At 36.2% G+C, this 26,332-nt stretch overlaps 1 protein-coding gene and 1 non-coding gene across 2 annotated transcripts in view; both read right to left on the bottom strand.

Annotated features, from left to right (window-relative positions):
- The window catches only part of PSMD14 (proteasome 26S subunit, non-ATPase 14), a 114,255-nt gene that overhangs the window by 1,195 nt on the left and 86,728 nt on the right, over positions 1-26,332 (bottom strand). The window contains exons 8-11 of the mRNA XM_066345907.1: positions 23,819-23,926; positions 18,203-18,277; positions 12,794-12,919; positions 2,036-2,098 (exon numbers count right to left, since the gene is read on the bottom strand). Coding sequence (XP_066202004.1) covers positions 2,036-2,098; positions 12,794-12,919; positions 18,203-18,277; positions 23,819-23,926 — 372 coding nt within the window. The remainder of the gene's footprint in view (positions 1-2,035; positions 2,099-12,793; positions 12,920-18,202; positions 18,278-23,818; positions 23,927-26,332) is intronic.
- TRNAG-GCC (transfer RNA glycine (anticodon GCC)) lies at positions 10,573-10,648 on the bottom strand. Its single transcript has one exon. It is a non-coding gene; the product is annotated as a tRNA-Gly (tRNA).

Genomic DNA, 26,332 nt, shown 5'->3' with positions numbered 1-26,332 from the left:
AATAAAGGATATATATTGCACACAATAAAAAACTTTCAATTAAAGCATTATTTTCTTATGAGTATGCTAAAATACCCAAGACTCCTACTAACTTTAAACAAATGTTCATCACTAGAATTATTTCTTGGCTGTTTTTTTCTAAACTATAACTTCAATACACTTGATTTCTTTAAACAACCCAGAGATACAATACGCTACAAACAGTTTCAAGTAAGTAAACCACAATATTAAATTTTCTCTATTTCAGAAATAAGACCTAGGGCGTTTTCGCGAAAGAGACTGACTGAAACAGACTGGCAGGAGAAAATGACTATTGGTTTAATTCCCTTATAGACAGTTTTGCTTTTGCTGTGCAATAGGCCAGACCAGTGAAGTACAGTACTATATTTTATTTTTGAAAATGTTCATTTATTGACCTTTTGGAAAGGGGGAGAGAGAGAGCAACATTGATTTTTTTGTTCCAGTTACTTATGCATTCCTTGGTTGGTTCTTGTACATGCCCTGACCGGGGACTGAACCTGCAATCTTGTTTAGTGTATCAGAATGATGCTCCAACCAACTGAGCTACTCCGGAAGAGCTAAAGTACTATATTTAAAAATGATTCTGATGATTGTAACACTTTGCCAATTATACATTTTTCAGTTTCATTTTTATTTTAATTTAGTCCTTTCACTCAAATACACATTTTCCAGTTTCATTTTTTAGTTCTTTTTTCTAAAATTTATTGATTGATTTTAGAGAGAGAGGGAGAGAAAGAGAGGCAGCCAGAAACACTGATCTGTTCCTGTATGTGCCTGACTGGGGATCAAACCTGCAGCCCCTGCGTATCAGGACGATACTCCAACCAAATGAGCTATGTGGCCAGGGCTTAGTTCTTTGATTTATTGCTAATTGTTATATAAAACCTACACATCAAGAAAACTATAGCCTCAGCAACTCATGTATTCAAAAAATAGTTACTTAATTTTATATAATTTTATCCAAATTGTTGATCTATATTATATTAGATGAGAATAAGTAGTGGGAAAAAGACAATGGGGTGACTATATCCCATAGGATGAGAGAATAAAATGAACTATATTTCATTTTGGTTTTGGAAAGTTCTTGTTGTTTTTAAATTATAATATTCAAAATGTAGTGAGATTTGATTTTACCCAATGTGATACTTTTAAGTCAGACCTGTGCCCCAAGCACTCTCCCGGAGTAACTGGTTTTGTAGTGGATTGGTAGCACACTTCCCTCAGTCATCTACATTACTCCCTGTGGCAGCTGGGTGATTCTTAGAGATTTCCCATCCAAGAATGGTCCTGGCCCAAACCTACATAGCTTGTGAGATGTGATGGGATCAGAGCATATGGTAGGATGGCTGAAAGCAAAGACAGCTTAGTGTCTTGCATCTGAAATATCAAGATTCTGCCAACATCAGCAATATGATAACCATGTTCCATGAAATGAAAAAAATGTAATCTACGTTCTTTAAAAAACAGTCTAATTAATCTGTAGATTCTTTTAATTGGTTGGTATGCTCCCCCCCAACCCTCAGAAAATAGGAACTAAAATATATATTTCATCTTAGAAAAGTGAAAGAGCAAATACTTAAAACCCTTTCTCTTCACTCAATATAATCTATTAGGGATCGAAGCTTTCTCAGAAATATTACTTACACAGTGAAGCCTACATATTGTTAAACTACATCATTTAAAAACTGTTACATATGAAATAAATCTACCATTCTATTATCTTCACTGATATTATTTCAAGTAAAAATAATATTTATAAATTAACTCAGAATACAAGTTTCCTAATTTATTTCTAGTAAGTTATTTTCACTAAAGGCCTCACAGGTATATTTGTGATTTACTTCTCTATTGATGGCAGAGAGAATATGACATCGAATAATTCAGTGACCTTTACAATTAGCATCACATTTACATGACAGCAGAAAACGCAGAATGAGAAGACAAGGGGGAGAAATCATGCAGGCCCTAAACCAGCTTTAACTCCACAAGAGCACGTTATTACTGCTCAGCTTACCTGTTTGCCAACATTCTTTATTGCCAGCTGTTCAGGTGTCATCTTATCTTCTTCTTCTACAGCCTGTGAATGAAACACAAAGGACACAGTTTCAAATTCTAAATTTACTTTTCCCACTGCGGAATAATTTCCAAAGATAATGATTATCATATTTTTATTCACAGAATATTTTATTAAGGTAATTTATTGAACAAAAAAATCAATTTTACTAATCTTCAGAATATACTACTTCAGGTTAATAAAAACTATTGCTACCATCATTTTGAAAACACACTTTAAGAAATATGTAAAAGGCACTGAAAATATCAAACAGTTAACCATTTGGAAACTGTTTTGCAATTCTTTGGGGGATGGTTAAACTGGAGTTTAAGAAGTGCCTGAGGTAGTTGCTACTGACACATTGGTACTAACTGGTCCTATTCTGTCTCTTTTCCTTCTTCTACTTTCACTATAGTGTTAACTGACCCTGTTCATAACCAGTATCAATTTAACTAGCACTAGCACTTGAGTTCAAAGCTGGTGACTTTTGATCCTTTTAACAGTTTTCTCCCTATTTTAATAACTTCAAATATTTAAATTTCTAAAAGTAATATTTATATTCAGAAAAAAACTCATTTCTTCATATAAGTGATCTTAAGTAATCATGAAGAAATACAGAATAATTTGAAGTTTTAACATAAAAAATTCTTAAATTGGCCCTGGCCAGTTGGCTCAGTGGTAGAGCGTCGGCCTGGCATGCAGGAGTCCTGGGTTCGATTCCCGGCCAGGGCACACAGAAGAAGCGCCCATCTGCTTCTCCACCCCTCCCCCTCTCCTTCCTCTCTGTCTCTCTCTTCCCCTCTTGCAGCCAAGGCTCCATTGGAGCGAAGTTGGCCCGGGCACTGAGGATGGCTCCAAGGACTCTGCCTCAGGTGCTAGAATGGCTCTGGTTGCAACAGAGCGACGCCCCAGATGGGCAGAGCATCGCCCCCTGGTGGGCGTGCCAGGTGGATCCTGGTCAGGCGCATGCAGCAGTCTGTCTGACTGCCTCCCCGTTTTCAACTTCGGAAAAATACAAAAAACAAAAACAAAAAAACAAACAAAAAATCCCTTAAAAGCCAAATCAAATAAAAATTGAATCAGCCCAAACAACAAAACACAAATCTACTTCTTACTATTTCTAGAGTTAGCTACACACTTTTATGTATATGATCGTACGTTTTCTATCAGAGTAACTGAAATAATTACAACATTTAGATTAGCTCCCACCACTGCCCCCTCTCACAATAGTGGTACCACCAAAAACCCTCTCTATTGAGAAGTCTACATTTAAGAAACCTCCTTCTAAACAGTTTGGGTATGTTACTGCCTGAAACTCAGCTCTAAATCAGGTGAACTGGTCTGTGATTTACTCATAAGCATCTGGTAAATGGAAAACAAAGAAAACTTAAGGATCACCAACCTTAAGACAGAACACCATAGCACTAACCATAAGTATGTTTACAAAAGGGAGAGAGATGGTGGTGGCAGAAAGCAGGAAAGCAAAAATCCCAGTGAGAATTAGATTTGGATACTCTAACTTAATAATCTTGCAGCTGCCAAATTTCTTCATGTGTGAACAATGAACATGTAGGAAATGCAATCATCAGACATTTCCCATAAACTGGGAAGTTTGGCTGCATTTCACACCTTCTTAATAGTTTTGTAAACAGAGAACTTGAAAATGAGCAAAGATGGCAAGTGTCTAATTTTATAAATGGACAAACTATCTAGAGAATTTCCCCAGTAGAACCTGCCTAAAAGAAAAGATGGTAAGTATTTTATCTACAGATTATTAGAGTATACTTATTTAAAACACATCATTAGGAAATATGACACTTATGACACATAAAATTGTATAAAGGAAAAAATAAAATTAATAACACTCCAAATCCAGAATTCCCTAGACAGAGTATGTTCATTTTCAAAGTCAGATGTCACTCATTATTCTCTGCTAGTTAAAAAGTATTTCCTAATTGGGAAATTGATTCCCTCACTGTCTCAATGTTTTGCATATGTTAATACACTGCAACACATAAAAAGTTTATCCTTCTAAATTACTTTTACAAATTATGACACTATACCTTACCGACTGACTTAAAAACATATTAGATGAAAGGAACAATTCACATAAGCTTGCACTCTATATATCCATTCAGTATTAGCTGTTGTATGCACATGCCAGCAAGAGTACAGTATTGGAAGGAGGTAAGAGTTTTGGGATTTGGCTCAAAATATGAAGCAATGTACAAAGTAGTTATTATGGAGTATTTTGGAGTATTGCAAATATCAAAGATGGCAGATAGGCAACAATGAATGTCAAAAGGCATTTAAAGCACTGACTTTACATGAAAGCTTAAATAGAATGTAAAAATTCAATTTTTAAAATCTTTTACATCATATAACGACTTTACCAATTAGTTTTTCCATCTCCAATAATTAAAATAGAGAGTTCACAAAGTCTTTGAGAAGTGCAGATGGTAAAAAGTACTCCCAGCCATAGATGCCATCTGGAAAACGAGGAGCAGCTGCAGATTTAGGCATATACTAAGGTTGCAAACCCCCATGACAAAGAGTAAGCACATCTCTTACATTCTACGACAGACCAGATCATCGCATCAACCCCCCAAAATATTTTCTCCATCTACCTAAGTTACCTATAGCTATGTACCATCTGGGCAAGACCAGTTTGTCCTCATTCATAGTTCTAATCTGGCAAGTCACCAGGAAAAATAAAAAATGGCAGCAGCAGAAACAAATGAAATTCAGGCACAAGCAGTGTCCTCACTAGGGGAACTTCTGTGTTTATGGCAACTTGTGTGATTTGGCATCAAATTTTGCTTTTGCATTCGTGCTCTTCGGTTTACTCAACCAACAAAAAAGCACTGAAAATGTTTGTGGCTATTCACACTAGAAACGTTTTTAACAGTTTATCAACAAAGACCCCCAGATGGCTATCCCATCATGCACGGTCTGCACAGTTCTAAGAAATTCCTGGAATTTGGTCTGTTATGTTATCATAATCCCCTCAGACGTACCCCTATCTCAAAGAGGTTTTTACTAACCTCATTAACCTCATTCTCTTTTTTCTGCTAATGGTCACATTTCTCAAGTGGGAAACCTGTATCTCATATTCTATGTTATTTATTCTTTAACAAACATGGGTCATATCATATTTCATTAACAGTCTTTTAAGAATCTCCACCAGGTGGATTCTAACGGACTGTTATCTTGAACATTCTGAGCACGTTACAGCTAGTCTAATACCCCTAATATCCCCACAAGCCCGGGGCCTGGAACCAGCAACCTCAGCATTCTAAGCCGACGTCGCATCCGCTGTGCCACCACAGGTCAGGCGGTATTTTTTACTATTAAACAATCTCTGCATAATTGCCAGTGAATTTTAAGATAATTTATTTTACTTTTTTAAAATCAAATCAATATATTTGCTATTAACTGAAAATCACATTAGAGGTTTGGGGTAAAGAATAATTTTAAAAAAATGATCTTTATGTTACCCCATCAAATTTGATTTCTAAATTAAAATAAAACATACTTGGGAAAATAAAATTAACAAACAAAACAATTGAAAAACTGAGAAAAGTATAAGAGGTACAAGTATGAAAAACAATAAAACTGGTATTCCTATAACCACCAGGAATTAAATATTAACCTAAACATGCTTTACAAATATTAATTTACTAAACCCTTAAAAAATTCCAGTGAAGTAATCTACAGTCTATATATAAAGATATCAAGCACTATCTTATTGGGAGAATCATACGTTAATTCCAGTAATACTTATAAAATTTTTTCCAACTCTTTTTTTTTATTTTTTATTTTTTTATTTTTCTGAAGCTGGAAACGGGGAGAGACAGTCAGACAGACTCCCGCATGCGCCCGACCGGGACCCACCCGGCACACCCACCAGGGGCGACGCTCTGCCCACCAGGGGGCGATGCTCTGCCCCTCCGGGGCGTCGCTCTGCCACGACCAGAGCCACTGTAGCGCCTGGGGCAGCAGCCAAGGAGCCATCCCCAGCGCCCGGGCCATCTTTGCTCCAATGGAGCCTTGGCTGCGGGAGGGGAAGAGAGAGACAGAGAGGAAGGAGGGGGGGGGTGGAGAAGCAAATGGGCGCTTCTCCTATGTGCCCTGGCCGGGAATCGAACCCGGGTCCCCCGCACACCAGGCCGACGCTCTACCGCTGAGCCAACCGGCCAGGGCCCCAACTCTTTTTGAAAAAGCTTCTAACACTCTAGTACATTCAATAATCACTACTAAGTACTCTGAATTTAATTTAAGATAGTTCTTGCTCTTCAAAGAGCTCATATGATATTTAGGCTTTAATTGCCTGGTAAATCTCAAATGATAATGAATGCGATATAAAATGCACAGAAAAGGAGTGTGCACAAAGAATGGTGGGGACACAGATAACCACACAGCCAATAAGCAATGAAACTGCAACTTAAACAGAATCCCATCCATCTCCAAAGACTGAAGCAACACTCACAGCAACTCAGTAAATGACTACTTTTTGAAGACACAGCTTCAATAATAATAAAGCCAAATCCAAATCCATGATCTATTAAGTGGTCCTGACCAACATAATTTCTTTCTAAAAATCATACAGGCAATCCAATTACAAAATGTAATCACATGAAATAAAAACATAAAATGATCATATGTGTATATGTGTGTAAGCACTCACGGGTGTGTGTGTAACAGAAATTGTAGTTCAGCTTATTGAAAATATTTCTGTGGCAGAGCTTACTAGTTGCCTACGCAATATACATCTTCCCTTTTTTTTTTAGAAATTATTATTTTATTGATTTTGGAGAAAGAGGAAGGGGGAGAGAGAAACAGGAATATTGATCTGTTCCTGTATGTGCCTGACTGGGGATCACACCGGCAACCTCTACGCTTTAGGACGATACTCTAACCAACTGAGCCATCTTACCAGGGTCCCTTTCTTCTTTTATAGCACAACCCTGATTTTATTAAAGGCGAAACTATTCCAAGGTGAAGACTATATTATATAACCTTTGTCAAAGCAAGATGTGTTGTTCACTTGACTAAGTTCTGCCAATGGCCTATAGTTAGAAGTGCTGGGTAGGACTTATGGAAAGTATTCTGAAAGGTAACTGATTTAGCTGGGAGGTATCCCTCTTTGCCCTCCCTTTCTTCCCTGTTGCCTAGGACTCAGAGGGGATGGTTAAAGCTGCAGCAATCACCCTGAAATCATGAGGAAATCTATAGGATGGAGGCCAATATAAGGAAAGTAGAGCAAAAGACTGAAGGTATTCTGGGTCTGTGATGACTTCAAAGTTTCATACTGGTCTTGAATTGCAAGAGATACACATTTCTATTTTGTTTAGGCCATTGTTACTTTGAGGTAACACATCTTAAGTATAACACCTACTAGTGTAAAAACTGAAAAGAATTCAGGATTTACATAAAACATGTAACTCCTCTACCTTGCACCTGTTAACATATATTGAGATACAGGTGACAGAGCTGTCTTTGAAAAAGAGAGGGAAGGTAAACATAGTAGGGACTTTAATAGTTATACAATTTAATTTTTTACACATAATAGCAGGTTGCAAATAGTTCTCTCAGCTGGTATTTATAGTTTTTTGTTCTTCATAATAAACCCTTAAAAGAGAACCAAGAGAGAATATGTTGGTTTAAAGAAGAATATGCATTTAAAATTGAAAGATAAAATTAGAAGATGGCTCCAAAAATGTTGTATCACTTCACTTTCCCACTAGTGGTGCATTTTCCCAAACAATATTTAATTTTGAAAATAAAATAAATTTTAATTTTTTTCTTTGCTACTTAGTAAGATTGAACTTTTTTCCAAGTTTACATGTCATTCGTCTTCAGAGAGTGTCCTACCTCTTTTGTCCAATTTATTATTGTTTTCTAACAATTTTACAGAATTCTTTGGATATTATGCATTTTCTGGATACCAGCACTTGCATGGTTACCAGCTGCATAATTCTCGATTATAATAATTCTAACAGTTATCTAGGTTAGTATCTTGGACTTCTATGTTCAACTACAAACACAGCCTATCATACTTAAATAACAATACCCTGAACTGATTTTCCCAATACTTATATCTTGTTTTGTTTTTCTAATCTTATTGCACTAGCACAAAATATTTCCTATTTAATGTAGCTACTGTAGTAAAACAAATATAATCATATAATTACATATTTTATATGTAATCACATAAAAGATATATCCAAAGTTTATTTCAGGTTCTAAGTTAGCAATTATTTCTACCTGAAAAATGAATTGTCAGAACTCATAATTTATAGGGCTATTAAGTCTGAAAACATGGCAATTTTTTATGTTTCTACGCTATTTTTAAAATACTCTTTTATAATTCATTTTTTCACTTGCACATTCACTTAAAAATATCCAATCAAAATAATAGCAATATTTTAAAAATTGATGCACCTGGCATAAATAAATTAGGATATTTGGAATAACAGTGGTGGGTGGTAAAGTTCAGTAATTAAGAGAAATCAATGACTAACAACCAAGCAGAATCCTTGTGTGGAATTCAGGCTTAAAATAAAAAAGTTGGAACAAAGTAATTATTTTCTAATCTCCTTTTACTTTAGGAGCTAACTGGCACCTAACAATAATTACCTTAACTTAAAACACCAACCAATTAAAAAGAATATGAAGAAAAATTGGTAGCACGGGTCTTTCTTTTTATATTTTAAGTGTTACTAAAAACTCCACTGAATTCTCTTTCAATCAGAGGGAATTACATTTCCAAATCTGGAATCCTTCATATCACAGCTTACACATTGTTTTCATTTTATAGCCAAACCTTACAAGTTTTTGAGTACTACAGAGATTTTTTAAAACTGTAAAATAGCAAAAACTTCTGTGGATGGGCAGCAGTTACCATAAATAGGTTATTTCCTGGCAGTGGTACCAATATGAATTTACTTCAACGTTACAGAGAAACGAAAACCATTCCTACAGTCTGCTGAATAATAACTTGTCATAATTTCTTAATTTATAAAAGGTTAACTGTTTCAAGTACAATTAACTATTCTTTCTCTTTATTCTTCACAGCACAAAAGCATATACTAGAAAGATTAAAAAAAAAAATCTTCCTTACAATGTAGAACCAAAGAGGACCGCCAGCTTGAACACGGCATGTAAATCAGGGCATGTTCTTCAAACCTAATTCTGCTGGAATTTAGTTTGTATGAGCCCAGCAACTTTTTTTCAAAGCTCAATTCTCTAGAAAAACACTGCTACACTTGGCAAATTTCATACACTGTCTCTTGGTTAATATTTATTTTGATAAGATGTGTTTAACGTGAAAGGAGAAATATTAATTTCTGGTGTGATAACCAATATCAATTTTAAGTGTCTAAAAGCCGGAACTCTAGCCTACCATTAGTTTGTAGTCCCACATTGTGACTGCTTCTGTAAAAGGAAACTATCTCCTTTCTCAGTCCTTCCACTGCTCTAAATTCGAAATGTTAATGGTACCACTATACTTCTAGTCATATAGGCAGGAAACCTTGAATTCTTCTTCGAGTCCTCCTTCTTCTTTCACTTCATCTATCCAAACGGGTGCCATCTTTTATTTATTTGTCTGTTGAGGACTCTATTCCCACTACCACTATGATAACCCAGACACCCACTACCTTTTGTCTGGGTAATAGCAAGCTCCTTCTAAATACAATTTCCATATACAGCACTCCTTCTTCTAATCCATTGTCACATTATGCTTCCAAAGTCAGGTTTTGGTATACCATGCTCCTGATCAAAAATAACTCTATCCTGATATTCTAAACCCTGTTACTTTACTTCAATAATTTAAAAAAACTTTACTTCCTATTAACACCCTCACACATTATATACTCTAGCCAAACACAATTTCTTTGCCCATGATGTTCATTTTACTTAAGGTAATACTTCTCTGTATTTCTAAATCTTATTTATGCTTTAACATCGAGTTCAGATGTTATTCTTTAAGACAGTCTCCTGGTCTTCCAAGCTGAAAGTATGAGCCTGTGAACTTCTACAGGACTTCACATGATTTCTCTGTAGTAGTGTTCTCTAACTTCTAACTTGAAGGAGTATACAAATCTCCTGGACATCTTGTTAAAATGCAGACTGTGATTCAGTAGGTCTAACAGTCTGCATTTCTTTCTTTTCTTTTTTTTTTTTTTTTTTGTATTTTTCTGAAGCTGGAAACGGGGAGAGACAGTCAGACAGACTCCCGCATGCGCCCAACAGGGACCCACCCGGCACGCCCACCAGGGGAGAAGCTCTGCCCACCAGGGGGCGATGCTCTGCCCCTCTGGGGCGTCGCTCAGCCGCGACCAGAGCCACTCTAGCGCCTGGGGCAGAGGCCAAGGAGCCATCCCCAGCGCCTGGGCCATCTTTGCTCCAATGGAGCCTTGGAGCGAGAGGGGAAGAGAGAGACAGAGAGGAAGGAGGGGGGTGGGGTGGAGAAGCAAATGGGCGCTTCTCCTATGTGCCCTGGCCGGGAATCGAACCCGGGTCCCCCGCACGGCAGGCCGACGCTCTACCGCTGAGCCAACCGGCCAGGGCCACAGTCTGCATTTCTAAAAGCCCAGGTGATACTGATGCAGCTGGCTTGTGGAGTATTTGAATACTGTGGACAAATTGAACACACCAGTTTTGGCTTAGTACTCTGTAGTACTCTGGTTATTAGCTTTTCTTACTTCCTATTTCCCTGTAAAGGAAAGAAGGATTCCTGTTTTCCACTGCAACTTGTACAGGAGATAGTCAATAAATATTTGTAAAAACACTGTATATAATGTGGGTATATATTTTATAAATTCTAGATTTTTAACCCATTAATAGGTGTAAGTATATGTATTTGTGTATAATACTTGTATATGCATAATTGAAACAGAATGAAATTGAATCAAATGTAAAAGAAAATAGACTATATCACATAATAACGGTAAGTTTTGTTTCATAAAACTTTTGTTGCAATTACATATGTATATATGTATATCCATTTGCATTGTACTGGGTCACAATGTAAAACCTATGCGGCTTTGGTCAAACAGTTGGAAATACATGTTATAGATTGAATCACATACCCCCCAAAACATATGCTGAAATCCTAATCCTAGTTAGAGACTGAAGTCATGCTGCCACAAGCCAAAGACCTGGACTAACAGAAGCTGGAAGAGAAAGCCGGATCCTACCCCCGAGGCTTTCGAGGCAGACGGTTCTGCCAAGGCCTTCATTTTGCACTTTTAGCCTCCAGAATTGTGAGGGAATAAATTTGTTGTTTTAAGACACCCAGTTTATGGTAGTTTGTAATGACAGCACTAGGAAATTAATACAACGCAGAAGATACATTTTAGTCATAACTCAAATATTTTCTTAATTTCAAAATTGTAAAAGAACATAAAACTATGAGCAAAAACATTATCATGGCCAAATACATTTAATACACAGTAAACATTTTCAGGAGATTCTGCAAAATGTAACTTTTTTTTTGTGGCAGAGACAGAGAGAGTCAGAGAGAGGCACAGATAGGGACAGACAGGAAGGGAGAGAGACAAGAAACACCAATTCTTCATTGCAGTTCCTTAGTTGTTCATTGATTCTCATATGTGCCTTGACTGGGGGCTACAGCAGACCAAGTGACCCCTTGCTCAAACCAGCAACCTTAGTTGGGCTCAAGCTGGTGAGTCTTGCTCAAACCAGATGAGCCTGCGCTCAAGCTGGTGACCTCGGGGTCTCGAACCTGGTCCTCCGCATCCCAGTCCGACGCTCTATCCACTGCATCACCGCCCGGTCAGGCAAAAAATATAACTTTTTAATGTCCTCATATAAACTGGTCTCCCCTAGTTACTCTTTTTTAAGAGAACATTTTTTAAAATTTAATTTTGATTTATTTTTTTATTCATTTTAGAGAGAAGAGAGAGAGAGAGAGACAGACAGACAGACAGAAAGGGGGGAGGAGCAGGAAGCATCAACTCCCATATGTGCCTTGACCAGACGAGTGCAGGGTTTGAACTGGTGACCTCAGCGTCCCAGGTCGATGCTTTATCCACTGCACCACCACAGGTCAGGCTTCTCCTACTTTTTTTACATCAACATGTTTTATTTCCTTCATAGCACTAATAACAAAGTATTATGTTGTATTTATTTGTTTACTGTTTCCCCTACTAGAAAACAAGTCCTGTGAGGACAGGTCTTGCTTCTTATTATATTGCCTAGGTGTGGCATAGGTATTCAATAAAACTTATTAAATATAAAAACAGAAAAGTTCATAAAATAAATTTTATGTAGCAAGTATTACAATCTAACATCACCTTGTTCCCCTGCCCTTCCAAGAAAAAAGTCCTCTGAATAATTTGAAGAGACTTCAAATGTAAAATAATTTTAACTGGTCTATACAGTGTGTGTGTGGGGGGGGGGGGGGGGGGCAGGGTTGGTCAACTATATAGTCCAGGGGCCAAATCTAGCCAGATGCCTGTTTTGGTAGATAGTTTTACTAGAACACAGGCACTCATTCTTTTATGAACTTTACAGTAGAACAGCAGAGTTGAACAATTGTGACAGACAGGATGGCTGCAAAGCCTAAAATATTTACTATCTAATCTACCAATTAGGTCACTTTATTTTACTAATTATATTTATACAATGCTTGACATCTAATCAAACATATTCCAAAGATTGTAAGAAATAAATGTTGAAAGTAACTTTTACCTTATTGTAATTCTTGGCTAATTCCAGCATCTCTTTTACCACTGATTCATTGTGTTTACAATGTTCACTGTAGTCCTGAAGTGTCAAACCTTCCATCCAACTCTTCTTATGCAAATTTAGCAACATCTAAAAAATATAAAGAAAAAGTAACTATTTTGCCATATGGAGAATATTTCCTTCACTTGTCTTGAGAACAATTTCACAAAAACTTTTGGAATTAATTTTATTTTCTTAAATAAACTCTAATAAGAATTCTAAATTTATATAACCTAAGGAATGCTCCAACCCCATGGCCTTTGTATTTGCTGTTCTTCTGTCTCAAAGGCTATTTTCCTCATCTTTGCACAGCCTACCTTCCTCATTCTTAGAGATAGATGCCTTTGCTCACCATATATATATATATAAAAGCCAACCCATACTATCTTAAACTTGTCTTCCCTTAACTTGTCTTATATTTTTTTATAACACCATCAACACCTGAAAAAACTTTTTTATTTTTATTGAATTTACTGGAGTTGCACTGGTTAATTATATAGGACAATTCTATAATACACCATCTGTATATTATGTTGTGTGTTCACCATAACTTTTTTTTCTTTTTAATTTATTGTGTTGACATGGTTTCAAGTGTCCCACTCAATATCACACCATCTACACCCCCCATCATGCCCCCATGGCCCTGCAAAGTCTCTTTCTACCCCATTTCCCCTCTTTCTCTTGTTCACTGCATTTTCTTCTTACTAAGTCCCTGCCCTGTTTATTTCAAGATCTCCAGGGTCTAGATTCTAGAATAGTATCTAATCATAGCAGACATGCAGTAAAAGTATCTGTTGAATGAATGAATGAAACTATGTTATACACAAGATGTTTAACAGTTCACATAGCTCAGCTTTCAAATGACAGGAAGGCAAATACCCCATTTACTGAATGATTTTGTGTTAAACTTTCTAAGCTTTAGTTTATGTACTCTATTAATTGAGGGCTTATATTAGATAATCTCTAAATTTATTTCAAATACTAATACTCCATTTATAATTAAAAAAATGAAAACTTCTTTACTGTAAGAATGAAAAGTCATGAAACTGGGAAGGAAATCATAAATTGACCCAATTTGAAATCACATTAGCAGATTGGGATCAGACCCTATGAGTGATCATGGAACTAAACACCATAGTTCAATGTTTTGCAAACTGGACTCGTGTTCTGAGTATATATTCTTGGAAGTTCATAAGTTTTCAAGTTAAAGTCTTAACCCTTTGAGTAGTGAATTTTTTTCATGCCCGGGAGTGAGTTTTTTTTTAAAAAAATGAAATTAGTTCCAGTTAGTTTTATTAACTTAAAATCATGTTTGTTTGATAACTAATTTATGGAAACAAGAAGAACATACATTTGCTTTTTTTTAATGTTGCCTTACACATTTTTAAAATAAACTGATCGTACTCTGGATGGTCAGGAGGCACGAGGACGTACATGAATGTTTGTATTACTCAAAAGACTAGGATAGTTTTTCTAAAAGTCTTATTCTAAAGATGTTCTTCGGTTCCAGGCTATCAATGAATAAAAGTTTTTAAAATGACTGATTCAATTATCCAATGTGAAAAAAATTGGTGACTACAAAATGATTTCTGAACCAATGTATTTTAAGTGATATCCCTGAGCCATGAAGATCTGAAGAGATAGTAAAAAATGTTTGAATTTAGTTTAGAAAAATTACTCTGCCTGTTTAGAGTTTTGCGACTATACACGGTACAAGGTTCTTATGCTATAGACCAGGGGTCGGGAACCTTTTTGGCTGAGAGAGCCACGAATGCCACATATTTTAAAATGTAATTCCATGAGAGCCATACAACGACCCGTGTACCTTACGCATTATCCAATAAAAATTTGGTGTTGTACCGGAGGACAGCTGTGATTGGCTCTAGCCACCCACAACCATGAACATGAGCAGTAGGAAATGAATGGATTGTAATACATGAGAATGTTTTATATATATATATATATTTAATTTTTATTTATTTATTTTTTTACAGAGACAGAGAGGGAGTCAGAGGGATAGACAGGGACAGACAGACAGGAATGGAGACAGATGAGAAGCATCAATCATTAGTTTTTCATTGCGCGTTGCGACTTCTTAGTTGTTCATTGATTGCTTTCTCATATGTGCCTTGACTGTGGGCCTTCAGCAGACTGAGTAACCCCTTGCTGGAGCCAGCGACCCTGGGTCCAAGCTGGTGAGCTTTTGCTCAAGCCAGATGAGCCCGCGCTCAAGCTGGCGACCTCGGGGTCTCGAATCTGGGTCCTTCCACATCCCAGTCCAATGCTCTATCCACTGCGCCACTGCCTGGTCAGGCTAGAGAATGTTTTATATTTTTAACATTTTTTTTATTAAAGATTTGTCTGCAAGCCAGATACAGCCATCAAAATAGCCACATCTGGCTCGTGAGCCATAGGTTCCTGACCCCTGCTATAGAAGAAGCTACATGTCAAAAACATCTCTGAGACTTTTTAAAAAACAAAATCTCCAAATTCCCCTGTGCTCTTCCAAGGGCCCATGGGGACAAGAGTAGTTTTGGGGAAAAAATCCTGTAAAAGTAGCTCTAATTTCTTTGAATGCTTCCCATTTTTGCCTATGATAGTGTTTTAGAAAGTATGTCCTTGGGAAATTTCAGTGCAGCTGCAACTATAGTACATGTTAGCTATAAAGCTACCTGCAATTAAGTGTTAAGAATTGGATTTTCTTATCACTTCAAAAGCAAACAGAGTTCCCACAGAGCAGCAGGCTCTCCCTACCATGCCTAGACAAGGATTCCACTGGGACCCTCGGGTAAGGCTTAGGGTTAAGTATACAGGTCGGTGGGATAAGAGTCAAGGCAAGGCTTTTGGTAACAAGAAAGTACCTGAACTGAGCTACTGAGAACCTAACTACAACATTAATTTATGTATTTGTACGTGTTTGTTTTTTTTTAATGCCAAAGATAGTAGTAAGTTTATGTGGTACCAAAAAAAAAAAAGGAAAAGAAAAAAGAAAAACAATTTGATGTAGTTACCTGAATACTTCCAAATAGTTGGATGTAAGATATCAGACTGATAAAGTACTTATATATCTGAATGAATTTTTCAATGTGTGCCTAAGTAGTGCCCCCTTTTACAGCTGATACCTATTTTCATTTATTTATGAAAAAAAATTTTAGCGAGAGAGACAGAGACAAACGGAAAAAGAGAAGGAGAGAGATGAGAAGCATTAACTCATGGTTGTGGTACCTTAGTTGTTCATTGACTTGTTTTCTCCTATGTGCCTTGACTGGGGGGCTCTAGCTGAGCTATTGACTCCTTGCTCAAGCCAATGACCTTGGGGCTCAAGACCACAGCTCTGGGGTTATGTCTATGATTCCACATTCACACTGGCGACGCAAGGCTCAAGCTGGTGAGCCTGCACTCAAGCTTGCAAACTTGGGGTCTTGAACCTGGGTCCCAGCGTCCCAGGCTGATGCTCTATCCACTGTGCCATCACCTCATCAGGCCTGACACCTATTCTATGTAAATTAAAAATAAGTGATGAAAATGTACTTCAAGCTATCTACTACATCTACCACAGCAGATATAAACTTTGGGACACAAGCAAACTGGAAGAGAGCTTTATGGCTCTGTGTTTCCCTCAAGCGAAAGAAGATCTGGTCCCCTGCAGTCCCTAGGACCTTAAGTCAGTTTACTGGTGGCTTTGATCTTTTAAAACAGTGGTTTAACAAACTTCAGATTAAAAATGGAAGTCACCTGATTGAAAGAGGGGGTAGTACAGAGAGCCCAGTTTACTCCCCCCCCCACTCATCATATGCACTAGAATCCCTTCCTAAGGTACCTTGGTGAGGAACAGTTCTAACTGGTAAGAAAGGTCTTGTTTACTACTGACTACTTACCATATGTGGACTTCAGAGTGCACACACACACACAGAAAAACTTACTAGCTGTCAATAGTATTTAGTGTTCTTAAAAAATTTTTGTCTTAACTTAGAAACAGGAGAAGCTAATTTGAGGGATGAATAATTTTTAATAGTAAAGGAAAAAAAAGCAGTTCAGATTGTAATTGCAAAATGCAATACACAGATTTAAACATTTGACATTAGTGGAGAAAAAAACCGCACTTGAAATAATCCTGAAATAGTAGAAACAAAAGAATGCTAATCCACCAAGATGCTACATAATTTTATAATCAAATTTCAAAATTGTCTCATATAAACAAAGATAAGAATCTAGCTCTATATGCTGAAAACCCCATACTGTATTTCCCATTTGATCCATCTTTTAGTTTATCCTAAACCTGGTACTTTTTATTTATTTTAAAAAAAATTAATTTATTGATTTTAGAGAGGGAGGGAGGGAGGGAGGAAGGGAGAGAAGAAGAGAAGGAGAGAAGGAGAGGGGGAGGGGAAGAGGAGAGGGGATGGGGGGGGGGGGGAGAGAAGGAAAGGGGGAGGGGGAAGAAGAGTGAGGGGAGGGGGAAAGGGAGGGGGGAGAAAGAGGGAAGGGGGAGAGAGGTATAGGGGAAGAGAGAGGAAAATATCGACTTATTGTTCCACCTATCCATGCACCACTGGTTGATTCTTGTAGGTGCCCAGACAGGAATCAAACACACAAACCTGGCATATTGGGATGATGCTCAACTAACTGAGCTACCAGGTCAGGGCCAAATATGGTACTTTCTTAAAAATAGTAAACAATCACAATCTAATTTATTCCTTTAAACCTGGAAAACTATTTAGTAATTTTGTTACAAAAGGTCATTTTATTAGAGAATAAATTAATCAGGAAAATCATGGCCCAGCCTGTAGATGTCCTGGGTTTGATTCCCAGTCAGTGCACACAGGAGAAGTGCCCACCTGCTTCTCCACCCCTCCCCATCTTGCTTCTCTCTCTCTCTCTCTCTTTTCCCCTCCTGCAACCATGGCCAGATTGGGGGTTGGTCCTGGGAGCTAAGGATGGCTCCTTGGTCTCTGCCTTAGGCCCTAAGAAAAGCTCAATTGCTAAGCAACACCCCTGATAGGCAGAGCATATCCTCTGGTGGGCTTGCCAGGTGGATCCTGGTCGGAGCACATGCCCAAGTCTCTCTCTGAATTAAAAAAAAAAAAATCACAAAACAAGGGGCAAGATTTTTATAATTTGTCATAAAAACAGACTGGAATGTTAATTTCCTCTTTCTTTCTTATTTTAGCACCTACCAGTAAGATAAAATGTCTTCTGATAGCCAATAAAATATTCCTTTCTTTTATGCTGCAATTCACCAGGAATAAAAAAATATTTAGAACACACCCTTGAAATAGGTCAACAATTCAAATTCAAATATACCAGGTAGTATTTTACACAGTATGAAAAAAATATTTTCTTTCTCTCTCTAACACAAAAATTTAAACTTACCTTCTGTTCCAGTTCATTTTTTCGATAGTTAATAGTAATAGAATAATAATGTCTGTTTAGTCCATGAATTAATGCCTATGTAGACAAAGGATTTGAAAAAAGGACAAATTAATATTTTCATTTCTTAAAATAAATACAACTCTCTGAAACTGTTAATACAGTCTGTAGACAATACCCTTATTATCTTCTAAAAAAGGCTTTTTATCCTAAATAAAGATTAAATTAATAGTTTTCCCTCTCAGCTACAAGAATGAGGTTTATAGATATGGGTCACATATTCTTCAAAGCATGATATAGAGCAGCACAAATTCATCAATTTTATCAATTAATTATTCATAATTTATAAATAATATATAATTTATTAAACCTGATTTTATGATATCTAGGGGTCACTCTGTTATTTCAAAATTAAAGCCTAATCAGTCATAATAAGATACTTATTTCTTCACTCACATTAATCTGGGATTTTCAACTCAGTTCTAATAGAGTCAAATAATTGTGTCTGTACATGTCTCCAAATTAACACCATGGAGTTTGTTCTTACTGGGTCTATTTAGTTCATGCTCAATCTCACTAACCAGGTGTTTTTCCCACCATACTTAACAAACAGAAAAATCATAATAAAAATTTAAGTTAATGGCATGGTTTTTATTAAGAAAAAATAATCTTGCATGTTCTGCATCCTTTCACAACTCCTCAAATATCCTACTCTAGCAAAAAAAAAAGGTTCAAATGAGGTTCAGAATGGTATTCTGAGAGATACTCTATCAGCTTTCCAAGACAAAGTACAAAAATACACCTTGACATATTTTCAACAAATATAAAAACAAAGAGGGCTTTGCTCAGGGAAGTAAAGATAAAGCTAGCCAAACACTGCTACAGTCTCCAGGTATTAGATTTTTACAGAGTTGAGGTAGAAGGGGTGGAAAGGAACCATCTAATGAGCACGTGAAATTTGCTTTATACATTGTTTTCTAATTTCACAACAACCCAGTAAGTAGCTGGTTCCATTTACATTGACAGATGAGAAAAATAAAGACACAAATCTTAGTTTGTCCCAGTTTATAGCTAGTAAATGTAAAGCTGGGATTTGAATCCAAGTCTTTCTGATTCCAAAGCCCGTATTTTCTTCCTACCATAGTATGCTATATAATGTATCTTAGGAAATTCTTATTAAGTCTTTGTACTTTAAGGCTCAGGATAAAAACAAAGCATAGCTTACTTTGCTACCAAAAATTACTCCATCAAGTACTACAACATCTTAATACATACTGTATAATGTTTATATTCCTAACATCGGCTGTAATAAAATGACTGATATACAAAATTAAAGTACTAAGAGTGGCTATTAAATCCTTCTCCATTTTAATAATCATCAGGAGCAGTGAATTAAATTTCAATGTACAGAAATGCTGTACTGTACAGATAAAAAAAAAGTAGAACTACTTAGGGCTTTTCTTAACCTGTACTCATCTTTATGCATATTAGGAAATGTATCCACTGGGTAGAAGAATTAGAAAAAGGTGCCCAGACCTCCAAGCAGACACAGCCTGACTGGAGAATGAACCTTAGACTAGATTTCAGGTGCTAATTGCCCCCTCATCCAAGTACCTTTGTGCAGTGTCCTAACTATATAATTCTACATAGCAGCCATGTAGTTAATAACAGCTATGGTCAATGATTACAGAAGTCAGCCAATGTGCCCAGAGACAGGTCCACATTTTGAAGTACTGCTGAAATATTCAGTTTGGTTATTTGAAGGCACTAACTACTTGATTTTCAATTATATTATTTAGATAAAAGTAGTAAAACTGCCCTGACCCGTTGGCTCAGTGGTAGAGCGTCGGCCTGGCGTGCAGGAGTCCCGGGTTCGATTGCCGGCCAGAGCACACAGGAGAAGCGCCCATCTGCTTCTCCACCCCTCCCCCTCTCCTTCCTCCCTGTCTCTCTCTTCCCCTCCCGCAGCCAAGGCTCCATTGGAGCAAAGTTGGCCCGGGCGCTGAGGATGGCTCTATGGCCTCTGCCTCAGGTGCTAGAATGGCCCTGGTCGCAACAGAGCAATGCTCCAGATGGGCAGAGCATTGCCCCCTGGTGGACACACCGGGTGGATCCCGGTGGTACGCATGCAGGAGTCTGTCTGCCTCCACGTTTCCAACTTCAGAAAAATACAAAAAAAAAAAAAGTAGTAAAACTAACACAGGCACTGTATAATAACAAACCACATATAATTTTAAATCAAATGACATCCTCAAGCAGTCCTGAATTTCATTTCATCCGCAGTGTACTGCCAGTGCATTTACTTCAAATCACAAGTAAATCAGCCATTGAAGTTCTCCTTTCAGATGAGCCCCAAAACACAGCCTCTTTTAGCTCAATAGCTAATAAATTCCCTCAAATTAACCAATCTAGTTGACAGCGAATTACAAGTTGTGGCAGCATATGCCAAATATATTAGTTCTTTCAAGGAAGAGACTAACCTTTTGCAAGGGTCAAATTGTAATTAAACATAATAACCTAGCAAATGCCACAATATGCTAAGCAGATCAAGGAAAAAGTTATATAGCCAGAAAATTTCTTAAAACATCAATACTTAACTTTTTAAGTTATACTTAATAAAAGTTATGAGGAACTTAGAAAAATTTAGGCAATTCTTTATTAAAACAGGATATGCACCAGAAGCTCATTCATTAAATGGCTATTAGAAATCTGCAACAATTTCTCACAGAAGTAGTGTTCTAAAGCAGAGTTCTATATTATAGTGTATACTGTGGCCTAAATAAGCTTTCAGTGGCTGACCTGTGAAGTCAGCCACTTTTCATAGCACTGTTTGGAGGATATTTTGGATTCACTAATAGCACTTACTTTACATGGTTTTTGGAATGCCTATTGTTTTCTTTGCTCAAAGCCTGCCACCCGTTCAAGAAGAAAGTTCTGCCTAGGTTAATACTCAGTACCAGTCTAAGAGGCTATCTATTCTAGGAAGACTGGTTTAGAGAAGAAACTAGACAAAGTGGAGTTTTGAGATCCTGCTAACTTTCAGGTTATTTCTATGCTTCTCTGGTTAACCTTTAGAGTACAGCTTTATAATTCTGTTGGTATGACAAATTTAAAACAAGTACACAAATGATCATCACAGTGAAATAAACTTCAAAATCAATCACCATTTTAATTATTTATATTTTTGTATTCACAAAATGATAGAAAGTCTCATATATAAATATTAACAAAAAAGTCTTTACTATAGTCACTATACTTTCCCTTCTGTACCAGGATTAATGACTTTTCTTATTTAAAACATGAAAATTAATATAAACTTTGTCTATTAGCTTTGTCTTGCAGTAGATACTTTGACATTGTTTTTAGTGCTTTAAAATAACATTTTCTAAAAGCAATACCTGTTTCACTGTGGAAAGTGAAAAAATAGTTGGAGAAGGAAAACTAAGAAAAAAACCCCCTTCCATCCAAAAGTAAGTAATACTAACATTTTGATGTAAATATATAGGCATTGTTAAAATATATATATTTGCAACTTGTATATCTTATTTTGTAATCTTTTTCTTGGTTAACATTTTAGAAACTTTCCTCAAATTATTAAATACTTGTTTCCAAATGAATCATAATTTTTCAGCATTACTATAAGAATAAAGGTTAAAAAAAAAGTCCACATTAGAAAAACACAGCGACCACCAGCCTGAGTGCTATGGCTGCTGTTAGGTTCCTATCCCCACTACTTAAAAGTTGGTTCAGGAGCAACACCCATCTCAATACGAACTAGTTTTCCTTCAAAATAAAAAGCATATCCTTTCTGAATAGCTTCTCATCCACAAGTTACAAATTTTGAGTCTATTAATATATTAAGATTCTATTATGAGTATTACCATTCACTTCATGTTCTTCTGGGTTGCTTTCTTTGTAGCTTGTCTTAGAACACTAAACTGCTTTAAGGTGTAGCTTTGTTCTGTCATTTTTTGGCTTGATCCCATTTGAGTGTTTTAGAATCGAAATTGTCTAATACTGTAAAGCACCCAGATACATGTCTGATGGGCGCTATATAAACTGAAATAAATATATTTACAGATTTTCATTGGAAGGCAAAACAAACTAAAATAAGGAAAAAAAATGATGCTGTAGCAGTTATATAGTATATATACAGGTCTTTTAAACTTGGGTTTGGAACCTGCTTTATAAGGTCCATCTTAAATTACAGACTATAAGGTAGGACCAAAAATACAAAATGGACAATGTGTAAAGAAACAGATTTTTAGTATTGATTATACTCAATTTTTAAGGTTAAAAAGCAGGTTTAAATTTAAAGGTGAAATCTGCAACAGGTGGCTGCTGACTTGCAATTAGTAAAAACTTCTGGCAGAAACATACCATGCAGTAATCACAATGATCTTGGATTGTGAAAAGTTACTTAACCTTTTGCAAAAAAATAATGAAGTAGTATGATGCTATGGGGGATTATAATAAAGGTCATTATCACAGGCTAAACAGGTCCAATAATATATTCTCTTGGAACATGCAAGCATGGGCTTGTCTGTACCCTATCAAAAACACCGGTAGTTATTTCCAATTATATTTTGCACTTTTTCCTGACTTATAAAATTTTATTTTTTTTCCAAAAGCAACACACCTCAAATCCTTTGAAACAAAACATTTCACTCCAATGACATTTCAGATGAATGACTGATACAAAAGTAAACATCTAAAAGTATAAAGTTATCAAAGTATAACAACGGCTTGACTGTGGTTAACTGTTAAAGCCACAACTCCCCAAAGACAATGGAATGACAGGGCAAGGTTTCAGAGGGGGAAGAGCAATAGCTACTCTCAAGTCTTTGTCCTGCGTATTCTATTTAACCATGTATGACATTTCTGTTCTTTTAATTAATCTTTAGAGAAGCAATTAACTATATAGACACAGGTTGTGGTGTATTTAAAAACATTTAAAATAATTTTTTCAGACAATAAAAATTTGTGTAAAAATAATGAGGCATGTGAATGATACAAAAAAAAAATTAATCACTCATGAGGATATTAAGTGCCTGCATAACTATAACAAAGGTGGTTGACATCACTTCAAACAAAATACAACTCTAATAAAAGGTAATATATAGATGTGCTTTGTAGGATTTGTTTTAAAGGTAAGGATTAATCAGAAAAAGTAAAAAGTTTAAGTACTATTCGAGAATTGTTTCTGGGAATTTCTTAAAGTTTACATCAATTTTCCCATTATTTGCCACTATGAAAAACTTCTACTAACCAATTAAAAATGATACCTAATATATTTCACCTGAAACTCCTATTGATCCTTTACTACCAATGTTAACCATGCAAAACCGTAAGGTAATCTTTAAGATAAAGGCTCTACTATGCTTCCAAAAAGGGTGTCTTCAAATTATTAGTAAAGTTTAAATACTACACTAAAAACTGATTCATATATAAGTAAATCTAACTTTTGCAACAATACTTACATAATCTTTTAGAGCACAAGAAAAAATAATTGTAAACCAATTAAACGCTAAGTATTAAATCTTAGAATGGCCATTTATAATGATAATGGCTTTTGAAATGTAAAACAGTTTTTAACACATTATCAGATACACACATTACCTGGATAGATGGTTTGTTTAAGTGACCCAGATTTGAGGTGGTTTGTCTTGGTTCATGTCCTAGGACCATCATATTAGCATTGATCAATCTGAAGGCATCAATAACAACCTGTAAAAACAAGGTGTCAGGTCAATTCCTTTTTAAAAAGCAAGTGATGGTGCCAAGCAACAGTGGACAAGGCACGATCAACTTGCATCTGTTTCTGGCCTATTTCCAGAAAATCATTTAATTATAATATTAATAAAAAAAGAACCTCCTGCTGACTGTGCCATCAGCACACCACCCTCAATCTTGTAATGTAAGGTGACACCAATTATTGCAATTTTCATGAAGCAGTAAGGAAATAAATATTAACTTTGCATCTTTATTATTGAAATATGTCATTACAAAAACTTACACCAAACAGCTTTCATTGGTGTGCATATGTTTGTCACCTAAATTTTACCTAATCAAAATGAATGACAAAGAGAAACTAAAACTGAAAGTGAGCACAAGCTAAGGGACCACATCTAAGGCCCAGCCCTGTCACATCAATTATACCACCACAGTACTTGAAATGACAACAAAATTACAACCAGCAAGGCACTTGCTCCACGTATTCTCTTCTAGTCAGATACCTTTTACTTCTTGTGACTATAAAAGACTATACCTTGTCTGATGCTCTTAAGTGTCCAAGCTACTGTCAAGAATAGAAGGCACAACACAAGAAAACCAAGGTCATCTGTGCTTTAAGCTAGGAACATGGTATAGAATGATATGGCACAAAGTTCAGAGTAAAGAAACAATTGGTTTCCTCTTTGTGCTAAGTGTATTTAACATATCTATATAGAAAGATTTAAATTCTTAATACAATGTCATTTGTTAGCTCTTATATATTAAGAGATTTAACAAGAATCACATACTATCTTACAGCTATGTTCTGTTCATTACCATGGTTTTGAAAGAACTTATTAAAGCTCTTAAAATGTTGTAAAGTTTTAAGTAAATCACTGGGACTCTAAGACAGATGCCTCTTTCAGGGAATTGAAATCAATTATCAAGAGAATAAATTCAATACATTTATCACATAAAAAATTCTTGAAGCAGGATAATATAGTATTTCTAAATTTGTCTTTAACAGTGTTAAACAACTTGGATTTACCATCTTAAGAGCTATTACTTACTAGACTAGTTCTCATTTGTATAATAATTACTTGAGAATACCAGAGATTAAAATAAAAGTTATATTCAAGTTAAGCTAACTGAAATGTAATCAAGTCTAAAAAATCTGTGTGCTAAGTACTACTACATGCTGTATGCTACAGAAAAAGATTTAAAGAAAGAAAACAAAAATCACCCCTTTCTAAGATGCTGCCACAAAGGGTCAACAGTACCAAAGAGTACAAACTTACACCAAAGCATTACCAGTGAATAATCTAAGGCTTCTGTCCATTCTGACAGGCTAAAAAAACAAGTCAATTTTGAATTTTGCTTTTATTTCTAACAGCTTGAATCTCCCCAAAGATTCCTCTTGCCTCAAAATAAAACCAAGTATCCTTAGAACATGCACGATGTAACAAGTTTGTGAAAAATTTTTTTCATTTTATACAGTAATATAATCCAATAGTATATTTTGGATATATACAGTGTGTCCGTAAAGTCATGGTGCACATTTTTTTTTTTTTTGCCTTGACCAGGCAAGCCCAGGGTTTTGAATCGGCAACCTCAGTGTTTCCAGGTTGACGCTTTATCCACTGTGCCACCACAGGTCAGGTCATGGTGCACTTTTGACCGGTCACAGGAAAGCAACAAAAGACAATAGAAATGTGAAATCTGCACCAAATAAAAGGAAAACCCTTCCAGTTTCATACCTATTCAGTGCAGTTCGATGTGGGCTCATGCACAGATTTTTTAGGGCTCCTTAGGTAGTTATCCCGTATAGCCTCTACAGACTCGTCACTGACTGATGGCCTACCAGAACGGGGTCTCTCTACCAAACTGCCGGTTTACTTCAACTGCTTATCCCACCAAGTAATGTTATTCCTATGTGGTAGCGCTTCGTTATAAACGCGCCGATATTCACGTTGCACTTTGGTCACGGATTCGAATTTAGTAAGCCACAGAACACACTGAACTTTCCTCTGTACCGTCCACATCTTGACTGGCATGGCCGTGGGCTGCTCCACTGTATACACGGTGTTACGTCATCATCTGTGCATGCGCACATGCTGCCACATCATCCTACAGAAACTGGGAGGGTTTTCCTTTTATTTGGTGCAAATTTCACATTTCTATCGTCTTTTGTTGCTTTCCTGTGACCAGTCAAAAGTGCACCATGACTTTACGGACACACTGTATTAATATATTTTATACAATCATATAATCCAGAGGATAAATGATGAAATGACAACTTTCACATTTGTATATAAATAAATATGGCCTAAGTCTATACCTTTTCCTTATACTGAAATTTTTTTCTATTCATGTTTTTCCATAAAGCAATAATAAAAATATGTACTAATATTAGACATTATA

This window comes from Saccopteryx leptura, chromosome 7, assembly GCF_036850995.1.
Source record: "Saccopteryx leptura isolate mSacLep1 chromosome 7, mSacLep1_pri_phased_curated, whole genome shotgun sequence".
Classification (NCBI taxonomy): domain Eukaryota; kingdom Metazoa; phylum Chordata; class Mammalia; order Chiroptera; family Emballonuridae; genus Saccopteryx; species Saccopteryx leptura.
Note: the sequence above shows the minus strand (reverse complement) of the source record. Positions and strands in the feature narration are given on the sequence as shown.